This window comes from Anas acuta, chromosome 10, assembly GCF_963932015.1.
Source record: "Anas acuta chromosome 10, bAnaAcu1.1, whole genome shotgun sequence".
NCBI classification, from domain to species: domain Eukaryota; kingdom Metazoa; phylum Chordata; class Aves; order Anseriformes; family Anatidae; genus Anas; species Anas acuta.
Window position 1 is genome coordinate 15,804,984 of NC_088988.1, and position 15,958 is coordinate 15,820,941.

Here is a 15,958-nt window from a genome sequence, read left to right on the forward strand (position 1 = left end):
ACATACTACTAGTGTTGTACCTTGAACGTAAGTGACTCAATTATGGGGCCTGAAGGATGGCAGCTTTGATGTTGTATTTGAAATTTAATGCCTAGTTTGTTTCCCCCTCAACACTTCATTAATTTCTTTGTGCTGAGGAAAAAGGAGGAGGAGAAAGAGATTTGGGGAAACCATTGATTTTGTTGCTGAACTAACAGTTCATCCTTACGCAATTTTGCACTGTTTTTCACAAGCAACTTAGTATGTCTTTGAAGAATGTAAGGAAATTATTTGCATTGTTGTTAAAAATGGTTCCGTAGTTGCTTCTCTAGGTAAATGACGTTCTTATTGTGATTTTGTAAAGAAAGTGCAATCGGAAAAAAAGTGATTACAAGTCCGTGTTCCTTTTTTATATTGTTGTAATTGTTCTTTGAAGATACCACCTCACTTCTGTCTTTTAAAAGAAAATCTCCTAAGTATTTCAAGACCCATTTTAACGCCTCACTTTAACAGTGCTTACTTATTACCTGTAGTTCAAATTTTACAGCAGCTGTGGTTGTAGATACTCTGATCTCTATGTGAATTTCATGTAAAATGCTTTTTATGGCATCTCTATAGGGTGTTTGTATTATATAGGGATTGTTTCCTGTAAAATGCTTTTCATTGTTGCAAAAACTTATTTCCCTTTTCTTTCTTTTCAGGAATGAGATTTCAGGATTTAAAAGTGAGATCACCTCACCTTTTTCTCCCAAGAAATGGCCAGACTCTGCTTGAGGATGCGAGGGCTGAAATACGAAATCTGTATGATATTTGTTTCTAAATTTCTGTTAATATAATTGTTAGAACTTGTGGTTTTCATGAAGAAAAAATGTATTTCTTCAGAAGTTAAGACTTCTGAACTAACTTAAGTACTTAAGACTTAGACTGAACTAACTTAAGTACTTAAGACTTCTGATCTAACTTAAGTACTAAAGAAGATTCTTGGTTGTCATTCTCCCTCACTGTCCTGACATTCTAATCCCTAAAGCCCGTGGAAGCAAAATTTCATTGATAGAATGGAATTTACTAGTGTTTAAATTGTGCTGGTATTAGCATTGTCTCTGAATTTAACCCCTGTTGAACAGCTAAAATTTACTTTTTAAGTAATTTATACTTGTATATTGCTAATGAAAAAATCTTTAGTAACTTTACAGAGATGGGCACAGAAGTGGCTCTTTCTCCTATACATGTCTCTAAGACCAGGTAAAAAAGAGCTATCAATTAAGACTTGCAGGAATCTAGGTGTTCACAATAATTATTCTCTCACTGTGGTAAGACTCATCAAAACATTGTGTTATAATGCAGAAAACATTCAAACAGCATATTTTTGGAGATTTCAGTTTATGCATGGAAAAAATAACCACAGTTACTTTAACGTTAGAGTGGAACACCCAAGTACAAGAGCACATACGTGGCCAAAAACTCTACAAGATACTTTTACATCTATGATAGGTACATGAGATAATGAAGAACTGTAGCTTATGCTTAAAAAGCTTCAGAGTGGAAAAAGTTATACATTATTTGATTATTCTTATTACAAAAAATGCTATTAGAGAAGATAGCCGAGATTAACTCATCAAGAAAATCAAAATTGCTAAGTTGTGGCCTGCTAAAAATATTCAGCCCCTGTTGGCTCTAATTTTCTGTCCTTTTTTAATTGCATATAATGGATAAATTCACTTGCACATCATCTGAATTGTTTTCTGTCACCTAACTCAGAATAAAAGCTTGTTTTCACTGCTTAATCCATTGTAGATCTCACATGCTTTTGATAGCTAGTAATGATGCTTTCATTTCCAGAAAACATTTGGTACCTTTTGATTAGGAGGAACATGCATTTAATGTAGAGTATGATAAACCATCAATGATGTTTTAAACTAGGTTCTGCTAAATGTATGAAAACATTTAGTCCCACATATACTGTTATTTATTTATTATATATTTCCCACATATACTGTTATTTATTTATTATATATTTAAGAGCACTAAGTTATTGTTTGTGTTGTGTTTGCTAATGTTTGAATCGTTTACCTATTTATAGGATTATTCACACGTTTTCATATGATTGCCTCTATTTTCATAGTAAGTTGAACTCTTAAAGCTCTATTGTGAGGCATGTCTTTAAGAAATACAACTTTTTGCCATACACTTAACTCAAGAGATTTTTGCTCTCTCAAGTATTTATTTTTTTTTTTTCTTTTATAAATGCTTATCTGGTTTTGGAACATAAGATACTTGTATTTACAGGGAAATTGTGATTGGTTCCCAAAAGGAACACATTGAGGAGCTAGAATATGCCAAAGAGATGCTTGGGAGTCAGCTAAGAAAGAAAGAAAAGGAGATTGAAGAATCAATCCTACAGCTGAAGGAGCAAGAAACAGCAAGCCAAAGGTATTATGAAAAATGAAAATCTCCATGGTTGGAGCATTAGAAGAACTATATCAGAATGTTTATAGACAGCTGTGACGTTTATTCCTCTAAGAATACATGCTGTATTTTTTCTTTGATGAAAGTTATGTTTTACCAAATGACCGTGGTTAATTCTAATAATAATATTATGATAATGCATTTTTTTTGTTTGTTTTGTTGTTGTTGTTTTTTAAAGCAAATAGATGAATCAGTTCGTAACTACCATTTTAGAAAATTAATTTTCAGTTATAGTTGAAGTTAAACTCATTAAATTCATCTACCAGTTCTTCAATGCAAGTCTCAGAAAATTTTAAATGTAGTGCCGTAGTGGATATTCTTTAATATTCCTTGATAATTTGGAGTCTGTAACAGTAGAAAAATAAGAGCCCTGTAAAGATAGATTAGCACATATTTAAAGGAATATAGTATAGCTGTGCAGTGAAACAAACCCATGTGAACATTTTTGTGAAATCTTTCACGGAAGAGTATCCGTTAGTTTAATCTCTTTTTCTTTCTTCTTTAACTTTCACAAAAATTTATGCAGAATTATGTGGCTTGACCTGTTTTTCCCCTCTTTTTACTGTTTCAATTTTGACTTTTTGTGTTAAGGATCTAATAGGGCCCAGTCCCATGTTCCTTCCTCATTAGATGTCAATGAAAGTTTTACTTGGATGGGAAATGCATGGTTAGTTTTGGCTTTCTAGGGAGAGACTTATTATGTGTGAGCATTCTTTTGTGCATCTGTGGTGCTACATAAATAATACATCTTAATGTTGCTATTAAATTATTCATAAAGTTGTAAGTCTCTACTGTTCAGACTTCCCTTTATAACATATAGTTTAAATAGGTTAAAGAAGTTATCATAAAAAATTCCTCAGTCTGTGTCAACAATTTATTTGGAAAATACATATTTTTAAAATTTCATTGTTTGGAAATAATCTGATAAAATTTTGGAAGAACTAATATGTTTCATTTTCTGTAGATAAACACTGTTCTTTAAGTACAGTAGCCAGAAATGCCTTAAGTTCTAAATTGCAAGTCACTGTCATATTGCTGGGAATTTTTAAGGTCTTTTAAAGGAAAGGTCCACTTCAAAATTCAGCTAAAAAAATCTTCATATACAGTTAGTTTGTGTAAAGTAATGCAGATCCTTATTTTTTATCAAATTACTTGTGTGCAATCCATGATACTTGACCTAAATAACTATCTGTGATTACATTTGAAATCTGGAAGTACTTCCTCTGTAGTCTGTTTCTTGATTGAAACCTGATAACACATACGTTAATTATTTAAGAGTTACTGTATCTGGCTGAAGAGTCAAGGAAATAAGTTGAAAAATGTCCACTAGCGAATATCCAGAATAATCTGCGTTCCGCAAGTTCACTGCTAGAATAGTTCATGGAAGACTGTTAATCCCCGTGTTTTTTGTTATATTTTTTATGCTGAATGAACAACAGCCATAACTTGGATGCTTTTCTCTTTAAGCTTAATTGTAATCATAAGTACTTAGGATTATCTTTAGGAGATTTTTTGAGCAACCTTTTCTAGTGGAAGGTGTCCCTGCCAATGGCAGGGGGGTTGAAATTAGATGAGCTTTAAGGTCCCTTCCAACCCAAACCATTCTATGATTCTATTTTCACTATCTATATTTCTTGAAAATTTTATGTTAAGTCTGAAGTAGTTGATTGACTAGACAAATGCATTTATATATTCTTGGTAGTTATTATTTCTAATATTCTTTGCATCAGCATAGAAGATATCAATATTGGAATACTGCTATGTGAACACTGGAAATGTGGATGACTGATAAGGTCATCTTATTTTTCCTTTGTAGCCTATGACTTCGAATTTTTGTACAGTTGGCAGTTTTTCCTTGTGTTTTCCTTTGTATGTATGTTACTCCCCAAAGACAGTTAATCTGTTGTATTTATTTAGGAACTGTGAGGTGCCAAAAGGACATACATGTACTACGTGAAGATTGGTGGAAGTGTATTTATGTCACTTTCAAACTTCAGGAAAACATACTTTATTCCACTACATTATTATGGAATTGTTGTGATTTAAATAACTGAAGGAGTTTCCAAGCAGTGAAGCAGCCACAGTTAATATTCATTGATCTATCAGTGGTGAGGGAAGGAGGTACTAGTTATTCTGAGTCCCATAAGCACAAGAAATCCAGTAATACTCTAAAGCTATCTTTGCTCATCCAACATTGACTACCATTTCTATATTATTACAGAAGAATTACATAACAGAGTTTAGCTGTTTTATAGTGTACAACTCAAGTTGATTATTGGTATACATCTGCAGTCAGTCTTTATTTCAGTATTTCATTAGAGATTGTTTGGGGATTGTTTCAGGAACATACAATTCTGACTTGAGGGGGAAACTTGGCTTGTGAATTTTAGACTAAACATTTTCTTAAGTACAAAATTCAACTGCATTTAGCTTGAGTGTTTTTAATTTAAAGATGGCCAAAACCATAATAATCTCATGGTTTGATGTCTATGATACACAGCATGCAAGTTAAAACATTAAGCCCAAATAATCACATTCTGCAAGCAGCTAGCTTTAAATAACTCATTCCTCATGGTACTTTCAAAAAGTCATTTTTAAAACCAACCCAGATATGTACTTGTGAAACAGGTATTTGGTATTTGCATATGTTTCTGGTTTTTAGATTTTTGCCTTTTTTCTTTACATTTTTTTTTTTTTTTAGTGAAAAAGCTTATTTGTGAATCAGTTTTTCATTCCTTTTGCTTTTTTTTTTTTTTTTTTTTTTTTTTCCTGCAGCATGACTTTGGAGTTAGACCTGCTACATTTCTGGATTTCTGGGCAGGGGTATCATATTGACATACTCATGACTTCTGTGTTTGCAGTCTCAGACAAAAAAGTGGAACATGTTAGCCTCTGCATTTATATTGTGATGAGAGACTACAACATATACATGACTTTTCTAAATAATGACTAATTGTTGTTCTAAACAACAACAACAAAAACAACCTGAATTTGTATTTCATTATCTGATTTCTTATGCTTAACGTGTTTTTCTGAAGATCATGTTTTTATCATTTGTAATTAGCTCTTTGGCCAGGCAAACGAATATAGACTTCTTTATAATTATTTAGATAATCTGAACATAATATATGTTAGAGGTATCAATGCCCTGTTAATGTTTCGCTTATTGCAAATATACCATCAGTTACAATGTAAAAGTATCACTAAAAGGTAATTTTTTTCTTCCTTTGTTTGACTTCCTTTTAGGGATAAAAGGTAAGGGAAAGAACATAATGTAAATCAACATAATTCTATTACTTCCTAAGCACTGTAAAATAAGAGTACTGCATATTGATGTTGTGTTTTTTTATTTCTGTGTTTGAGAGTCATAAATTGTCCTGTGGTATAGTTGTGATTGAAAACTATGAGCCTAGAAACTTTTTGTTTGTTTTGCCAAATAGAGGCTAAGTGATCCTGAAAAGTATAGTGTACAAAAGTGTACTTTTGTAATTGTTTTTCTTGTTTTGAATGTGAATAGGAGAAAGTTTGAGAGCCACTGATCCCAACTGATAGAACAGTCAGGACTCTCTAAGAACAGTCTTAGTTTTGTATCCGTGTCCTTTTCATATGAAAGTAAAGACAAGATGCAAGAGATGTGATTTAATTAGGCCTCAATTTTATTAGTTTAGCCATCTGGGAATTACTGGCATAAATTTGTACAGTGCAGGTCAAGATCCTTTCCTTAATCGTTTCCTTCTGCTGAAGGTTGCTATCAGTCCCCCATTTCCACACAGCTGGTCCCCAGCCCATTATTGGGACCCCACTCTATTCTTTTAATCCAAAGGATAGAGGCCTGGAAAAGAGATCATCACTTTATTGTACTTCAGACATTAACCCCAAACAAAATTCCTAGCTTTTTTAAGAGTCACTTTCTCTTAACTTCACTTTCAGGCTTTTAATCCAGCTTTAAGATGAGGTCTAAAGTGGAAGGATAGAGTTTTATGTTCCTTATTTCTGCACTTGTGGCAGAAGGCATGCTAGAGCTAAATAAAAATCAAAGTATGCACATTGATGCAAGGTGTTGCCTCAAAAAGAGGCACTAGTTCTTTTTCTTTTTCAACTTCTGCTGGTCTACCTACATGTCTTCAGGTTCTGAAGCAGAATTTTAGTCTTTTTGGGCAGTGAAGAAAATACTGAATGAGCTGTCTTAGTACAACTTTATTCTTGTAGAGAATTTTGGTATTTTTTGAGCAAAATATTACCTATATAAGAGAAAGGTAGTGCTACCTATTAAATCAGAACTGTTTATAACCCCCTATTTTTAAGCTCCTTTAGAAAATCTAGAAAGATGTTCGGGGAGCAAAATACATCAGCTACCTGGGAAGGAGAAAGTTGTGTAGATAATCAATTTCTCTTCTGTTTTGTGACTTTATTTATAGAAAATCAAAGTAATCTTCCTCAATTAACTTTGCCTTTTCCACAAAATCTGAAGTGATTTTGTTCTTAAGTAGCATGCTCCTTGTCATGTACTTTCATGGGATAAATACTGATGCAAGAATTGAACTGATTGCAATAAAAGGAATTGGACCTGATGATCCTTGTGGTCCCTTCCAATTTAGGATATTCTGTGATTCTGAAAAGCATTTTTTTACTTCTGAATTTGAATAATTTACTTGATATATCAGTACCCAAAGCCTGTTTAAATCAAGTAGTGTTTCATTCACTGTTGAAAAAATAGTTAATGTTGATTGTCAGGAGCCATGGGGTTTACATCTGTACATCATAAATTTCACTATCATCTGCTCCTTTTTCTACTTAAAAAGGAAAAAAAAAAAGCCCCCTGCTTAAAATGGAGGGGGGAAAAAAAGTCAAAGAAAAAGCCTTTGAAGGCATTGGAGTCTTTTGTTTGATGTGTGGAACAAGATTAATAAAAACGTGCCACTACATTAGCTTTTAAATAGCTAGCATGAGACAGTGCTGCTGTCTATACTCACCACAACTTTAATTTATGTAGATAACATGTTTTAGACACATGATTGTCTTAGCATTGTGTTAGGGCTGTTTCTTGGGGAACATCACAGGTTTGTATGTTTATCTTCTGTGTAAGGACAATTAACTGGGCAATGCCAAAACACAATAGGCTTTGATATTTTAAAGAATAAGAGGAAAGTATTTCACATTCTCAGCTGGTTTACAGATGTGTAAGCTTTGTAGTCCATTTTTTTGGTCCAGCATGGCATTGTGACAATTCCTCCAACATGCCTAAAACAGATAAATATTGGAAGAGAAATTACCTTTAAAATGCTAAAGATTTATTCTGACTTTATATTAATATAAATCAGAAATGGTTTCTCTTACTGTACTTGAAGAAACTGCAAAAGTAACAGGATCTACCTTGACTTACTGAAGGAAAACACCAGAAACAAATACTTATTTAAATTTCAGATCATTTTAAACATCCTTTTTATTAAACAGTGCATTCTCAAATTAATCTTAGAATTGTACTGAAATAGAAAATCTATGTGCATATTAAGTGATTTTCATGTAGTTAATGTGCAACTTGTTTGAATACCATTCTTTAGGTGCTACCAGTGCAAATTGCTAAGTCATAGCAATATTTGTTAGGTTTAAACTGTAAGAGAAAGCTCCATAAAATGGTAGTGTACTGGTACCAAATTCTTTGGAGGTTGGGAAAGAAGTGATTGGAAAACAAATTATCTCTGCAAGTATCGGGTTGTTTTCCTGTATAGATGAAATATGCAGTATGATATGGTACAACAAACATGTCTATTCAACTTTCCGAGAAAAAAAATAATAAGAGAACTCATTCTGTACCTTTAAGCTTATGGTGCATTTCTCTTTAATACAATTTTGAAGGCTAAACATCCGGGACAATGTGGAAATGATCAAGGTCCGTAAACAGCTGGTTGAGAAAAGCAATGCACTTTCAGCAATGGAAGAAAAACTTCTCCAGCTTCAAGAGGTAATTAGGATTTGGTCAGTAACATTCCGTTACTCTCATCACATACGCATGCGTAACTGGAAAATAAATATGCATGGTTCTTGATTCAAAGTCAGCGCTGAATACAAGAAAATGAAACGCACGATCCATTACACCCAAACTAGTTCAGATGTGTAGGGTTCTGTATTCTTTTAACTTCTTTCAGAATTTTCTAGCAGATCTTGAAGATAGTTATCTGCAAAAGTATCCCAGGTAGATTTGGGTTAGATTATGTCCTCAGTTGTTTGGCTGTCTAAAGAGATGCCTGATCCTTTACAAAGAGGGCTTTGATTTAATTATAAATTAATTATTTGATCTAAACATACTCCTGATTCCCTAAGGAAGGGGTACCATAACCCATTTGAGATTTGGCTGTTCAGAGTTCAGAGCTTAGGACTTGTATTCATAAATTCATGGAAACTATTTTAGAGGGTTACTTTAAGTGAGAGGTGTTCTTTATCACCAGATTTATTTAAAAAAAAAAAAAAAAAGTCACCAGAACATGCAACTGCATGGCAGATTATGCATCGGTTTTATTGATACAGCGCTTTTCTGCTTTGTCCCATACGTACTGGGAGAATGATGTATGTTTGCATATAAAGGCAGTACAATAACAACCACAGAGTTCCTGTGAGTAACAATCCTGCATGCAACTGAGCTGAATAAAGTATCTCAGCCTTATGAAGTGGAAGCACAAGATGTCCTTGTTATTTGCAAGATGTATGATTGTATCTGAGATTGTTATAATGTAATTCAGTGGAAACAAGTTACATTTTTCTTACTGTTACTGTAAATTGCTATTTCTTTTTCTTTACTAATGTTTCTTTGACTGCTGTTTATGGATCCACAATTTCTTTGTACTTGCGATTCAAGGGAAAATTAAAATTCGAAGTAGGAAACTATAAGAATTTAAGTGACTTTTTAAAAGTTAAGTAAATTTTGAATGGAAACTGCTTAGTTACTGGTATATGATACAGAATTAATTAAATAAATAAGATTAGATAACAAATAGTGTGGTTATATCTCCCTAGCAGCATTTCATAGCAGTTGTAAAAAAAACAAGAAAGAAATTTTTCATGCCTAATGCAATTCTAAGATATTGAGGCAGGAATATCACACTTAAAATAAAGGCCTTTATTTATTTTAAAATAATTACAGTATGTATCCTAACCTTGGTCACACTCCTGCCCAAGAAGAACTCAAGAAGACTATTTGTGTGCCTTCCTTACTCTTTCTGGATTGGAGGCTGCCTACAGTTCCACATTTGTCTCAATTGTACCTTAGCCTCCTATTTTAAACCTTCCTGTCCATACCTTCTGTGCTCTATTGCTATGTTCTACGGTTTTAAGTTCTATGGCTTCTTTGTTCTTTTTTTTTATTTTTATTTTTTTCTGCAAAGAACTCTTTTTGCCAGTTCCTGCTTCTTCCTGTCTGTGATAAACAAGACTTCTGTCATGTGATTTTTTGCTCCCTTCCTCTTTTCCTGTCTTTCTGCTTCTACCTCTGCGCTTCTTTCCCCCCAGTCTAATATCTCCTTTGCCAAAGCAGTTCTTCTGTTAGTAGTTTCAATCTATTTTTACACAGAACTATGAACTATGTAGAATGTAAACTCCAAGGGAGGGCAGGTTTCACATAACTTTTTGTGTTCTTAAATAGAAAATGATATGTAAACTGGTCCATTCTAAATCACTTGCGACTTCTTGATAATATACAGCGAACAGCAAGTTCTTGTGCCTCTCTTGGCAGCAGCTGAATAGAAACAGATGCCTGAGATTCAAACTGGTATTTGAAGACATTGTTTCTAATATTCACAGTGAAAGCTGCATTTTTGGAAAGAATGAGAGTGTTCTATCTCATCATATTTTTACAAGATAACGGATACAACGGTTTTCCCATTTCCAGTCATTTGAGTGTTTGAAATGTGCGTCTACTAAACACAAATAACTGTAAAATCTAAAATTTCTACTTTAGATGTCACTTAAATGCTTATTGACAGAGCACTGTTTTTGTTTGTTTTATGTTACAATTTTCGTGACTGTTGAGTTCATTATTGTTTACTTTGGCTTGTACCAGTTGAAACATTTATAATGCCTCTGTTTGCCATTAAACTTGAGTCAGCCCAAAAGTTGTGAAACCGTGGAATGATAAGAGCCTATAATCTTGTTCCATTTAATGATATTTAAAATGATCTTTCAGGAGCAAACATTTACAGGCTTGTTTTGTTGTTCAAGAATTTTAATGTAGCCAGTTAAATGAATGAATTTTGGAATCTGCATTGAAGAACAAAGGACCCCGAAACTATTTGGATTAAATATTTGATTCCATTGTCATATTTATATAATTACAGGCTGAACATTCCAGGATTTCATGATTTGTCATATGAGATATGCTAGTCTATGCCACTAAATTTGTAAATACTGTGAAGAGTTAGTTCTCGTGGATAACCAGTACAAATATTTCACAAATGTAATAGCATTTGTGTTCATTTGTGCAGTATTTCTAAAAGGTATATTTTCATTTTCGGTAAAGGAGCTATTTCATGTTGAGGCATATTTCCCTTAGAAACACAGTTTTAGACTAGAAACCTTAAACTACAATCATCAACCCATTTGTTGCTGTGGCCTGAGTCTTGGGATATTTTAAGGGAGAATGGATAGAAAACAATTTTGGCATGATGGAAAAAAGAGTTGAAAGAACAATCAGGTATAGAAAAACTTAAGAAAGAATGTACTGGGGCATGAAGGAAAGGGGAGTTATGGTTCCCCTAAAGTTCACGAAGAAATCCATGAGGAGAGTTGCAGAGATACTGAAGGACTGGAAGGAAGCTGAAGCAAGGAGATTTTACAGGAGGACATTTTTAGGACTGTTAATGAGAAGTTTCAATAATATAAATCCCTCGAGGACTGACCGGGAGAGCTTGAGGATCAGTTAGAAGGTGAAATCAAGACCTTGATTTTTGAATTTGTTTTCATCTGTTTGGGAAATCAAGGAAAGAGATAAGGGTGAAATGGTCTTGGCAGCTTTGCCAAGATGTGGGATTTTTTTTCTTCATGTAGTGGGTTGAAATGATACAAGTTATTAAAATGGAAAAGAACTTGTGAAAAAAATGAAGTTGAGAGATGGGGAAGAAAAGATGAGTTCACTTGAACAGTTGGAAAGGTTAGAGACTGCAAGGCTTGTGATTTCAAGGCGGAAATGAAGAAATTTGTACAGAAATGAAAGAAGTGTAAGACTGACTTTTAAGGTGCCATTTTTTGAAGTTACTGAAATACAGTTTACAGCAAGAGGAGCACTGAAGAAAGGATGAGAAAAATTAATAAGTAATATACATCACTATCTCTCTGAAATAAGACTGGTAATATTACTCTCGGTAAGATTTTTCTTATGGAGAAATGAGATCTGAGGGGCTGAAGATCAAGTTGGTGACTGGGTTTTCTGTAGTTTAGTGTGCTTTTTTCTACAGTGTTTATACTTCATATGAACCTGAACAATTTTCACGGGATTCACATGAAGTTTCTCCATGTAATTACCTCCTAGGAATGTTATAAGGAAATCACGAAGCTAATGTTTTTTTTTATGTCTACAATCATTAAATGTTATCTATACTCATACATCTATTGGACATATAAATTGCCATATAATCACTTTATTAAACAGGAGATTGGCTTTTAGGCTGTTTTTTTCAAGTCATACTTAGAATGTGTTTTACATTGAATTTCTTAATGAGGCATTATTAAAGCATTGCAAAATGCAGACAGTATAATATTAACTAATATTCTGGAAATAGGGGTTCAATCAGCATCCTCCATTTAATATTAAAATTGGTTAAATGTGCCTTAATATAATCCATTGAAGTAAATTAAAATGTAAAAGAAATCATAATTCCCTTATTAATTACTGCTAGCAGGAAAATACAGCCTAGCGTGTTAGGATTATGAAAAAATTAGATATCTACAGCTAAGGGTTAACAGAGCTGTGGCAAGTTCTGTGATTAACATAACTGTGGTCAACATTCATTTCTGCTTGCTACTGCAGTGTTTTTGGTCAGCATGTCTAACCACTGTAACCACAGCAAAATCTTTTAATTGCTTAACAGATGTATTTCTTGGTCCTTTTCATTATGACTGAACTGAGGGTTTAACGTTCATGAGAGTAACAAGAATGCCACCTTCTCCTGGCCATGTGTAATGAAATTTTTTTTTCGATTGCTTAGTCAAGAGTGTCTCCTGTTGACCACATTGGGAATATCTGTTAACTGCTGCCAGGAAAGATCACTGATAGCTTATGCAACGTTGTAATATTCTACTAAGAGTGATCTTCTCCCCTGCCCACTCCACTCCCTCATCCCAATTTTTCTTTTTCTTTTCATAGAACCAAAGGAACCTGAAGGCTAGCCATGATGCTTTAATAGCAAAAGGTGATGAGCTAAATCTACAGCTTAAAGAAGAGCGGTTGAAGTGCCTGAATCTTGAAAAAGAATTGCAAGCAGTGACTATTTCTAAGCAAAGGACAGAGGAGGTGAGATTGTATCCAAGAGAGCTAGAATCTGCTTTAGGTACTACGTATAGATAAGGGAAAATGTTATCTAAATTAAGGATGGGATGGGTATCTTTTTATTACTGATATGTGAATAGACCTTTCAAACATGTTTAGAAGACTCACTTGAACATACACACTGTTTTCCCATTAAAGAGAAAATCCTGTGGTTGCTGCTTGTGTTTCATAGAATCATGAACCATACCTGGCCCCCACACTACATGAGCATTCCACCCCTGTTTAGATAATGCTTGAGGAAGAGCATAGGATTTCACATACTAAACAAGTAGTGTGTTAAGCAGAAACAATCTTAATACTTGATTTATTGATCATATTTTGCTGTTTTTGTAGTGTTATTTCAACTGATTTAGTCATGGTAAAGCATAGTATTACATCTTACATGATAGTTCAAATCAGTCATTTCTATTTCTTTTTCTAGTGGATTCCGGAGGCAAGTATCATCACCAACAGTCACTCAGATACAGGGCCAAAAACCAAGTGTTTTATTCCTCGTTCTATTCTGTATATAAGGAGAGTGTGTACAGACTTACTTGTTTTTTCTTATATTTTGTAGCAACTTTAGTTTTACCACTAGGTTTACCTGTATTGAATGCATTTTAAATGAATCAAGCTAATACAAGCCTAACCTAATTATAGCGTAATCTTTGCACTATTGTAATGCATATCAGGTATATCTTCTGTCTTTAAAAACATATCTTTCTTTATTGTATGTTTTGAAAATAAGGGCTTGTTGCCTGTATGTGGTCAATAAAAACAATGTTTACATATTGCAGCCATTAATGAGCAAAACTGAATTAAGCATTTTTAATTCCTTTTTTTTTTTTCACATAAGACAATATAATTATATACTCTTTTTCCTCAGTTCACATACATTAGTCTCAACTTCATATATGTTACGTGAAAAAGCCTGTCTTGGCCAAATTATATAATGTGATGAAAAAGTGTTATTTTGCAGCTTCTAAGAGACTGTTACATAAAAAGAACAAATAAAAGTCTTCTTGAGAATACTTACAAAGTATTAATTAATCATCTTTATAAATTCATTATAATTTTATATTTGCTATTTGTTTACTATTTTTTGTGCTTGAAATTTTCTTCATTTTAGTTACAAGAAAGAATAAATGATCTGGAAAAAGAGAAGGAACTCTTGAGGGAAAACTATGATAAGCTGTATAACAGGTAAATATTGAAATGTAAATCTTTAAATGTTTTCTTTAAATGTAAAATGGGATTTTGTGTTCTGTTTAGTTCTTCATAGGCTGGGTACATATGCATGTGCATATGCATGTTGAGTGTATACGTGTACACATTCAAATATATTCATACTATAATTCCTATTATCAATAAGCGTATATGGAAAATTTAAAGATGTTTTGCCTGTATTTCACCTCTTCTGTTGAAATGGAGCAGCTCCCATTGTTGCTCTAATACTCTTGAGATAGTACATCACTTAGAAAAAAAAAATTCTAATTAAAATGTAAGTAGGAATAGCGTTTTTTTGAAAATGAAGCTAAGAAGTTACTTTGTGAATTTCTAATAGTGTTTTGGTTTTTTTTTTTGTGGGGGACGGGAGTCCTGTTGATAGAAGGATAAATCTAGGAGAGACAAACTTCTTCAGTATTAATTTATTTTATTTTATTTAGGAAAGAGGGGTTGTTTGACCTGTTTGTGTAAGTTCTTCCAGTACTTCTGAGTGGATCTAAAGTCTGATATTTGACATCTTCTTCTATGTTTATTTTTGAGAGGTAGTTTGTTTGATTTAGTAATGGTTACCATTTTGCTTATGCTGGTTGTGCTCAGAGTTTTTGCATAGGTTAATGTAATCTTTTTCGAAGATTCCTATACATAATAAATAGTATTGGTGTAACTGCTGCTTATAGTGAAAATGGAAGTGCGTTGACAGATGAGATTCAGAAATTCCCCGGTACAAAAAAATGAATTAAATTAATATGCTTGTTCTAATCAACTATCAAGGAAATAATGACCTTGAAAATGACCTTTTTGTATATTTTAAAACAATGTGGCCTCTTATACTGAAGAGGGTTAGAAATTTCCTAGAAATTTAACTATGAAAGTAGGTCAAAAAGCTTGAATTATTTTTTTCATGTCAAAATTTCTCCTCTTAATCTTTGTTTGGTTTGTCAGTGTGATGTCTCAAAAAACAAAAAGAAACAAACAAACAAAAAAAAAACAACAAACAAACAAAAAAAACAGTAAACACAATATGAGTGATATCAAATGTTGTTTATGGGATTCTTATATTTATTATACTTTCTGTACTTTCTATTGTGAAATTAAACATTATATTAGCAAAAAAATATGAGTACAGGTAGCTTAAATTATTTTAAAAATATGAGCTGCAACAACTGTATAAACACAGTATTTATGTTGTGTATAGGGGAGGTTGGTCAGTTGTCCCTTGCTTAAGTTTCTTATAGATTCCTCTAAAGTTTGATGTTATAATACCATGATTTTTCTCCTATATCGTTACACAAAGAAATAATTCATACTAAATATATCAATTATAATCCTGTCTTGAATTGTTCTGTTCTTTTTAAATTGTAGTGAGATAATTTATAAGGATGTTTAAATAAGTAATTGAATATGATTCTCTTATAACCCAGTGATCCTCAATATGGCTTTTTTTCCCCTAAAATTTTCTTATCATATACTCTATTTAAACTTGATTTATGCTTTATCATTCCATGGTGGCATATAGACAACAAGAAATTAGAAAGAGAATCAGATCATTTTGTTTTGTCTACTGTTTAATGGCCAGCTTTTTCTGTTTCCCATTTGAACAACATGAGCTTACTGCAGCCTACCTGTTGCTAGCAGTGGATAGGCCAGTGTCTGCAGGTGACAGATTAACTTTTTTTTTTTTTCCTGAGGAAAGGAAAAGGCATAAACCCTTTCCTTGAGAATGGAAATTCCCTTCAAAGTTGATGGGAATTTTGCCAGTCAAGGCTGAGAATT

At 33.0% G+C, this 15,958-nt stretch overlaps 1 protein-coding gene across 1 annotated transcript in view; it reads left to right on the plus strand.

The window, feature by feature from the left end:
• The window catches only part of RPGRIP1L (RPGRIP1 like), a 70,940-nt gene that overhangs the window by 7,124 nt on the left and 47,858 nt on the right, over positions 1-15,958 (plus strand). Inside the window, exons 4-8 of the mRNA XM_068693790.1 lie at positions 646-780; positions 2,266-2,409; positions 8,302-8,407; positions 12,797-12,943; positions 14,088-14,161. Of these exons, the coding sequence (XP_068549891.1) occupies positions 646-780; positions 2,266-2,409; positions 8,302-8,407; positions 12,797-12,943; positions 14,088-14,161 (606 nt within the window). The remainder of the gene's footprint in view (positions 1-645; positions 781-2,265; positions 2,410-8,301; positions 8,408-12,796; positions 12,944-14,087; positions 14,162-15,958) is intronic.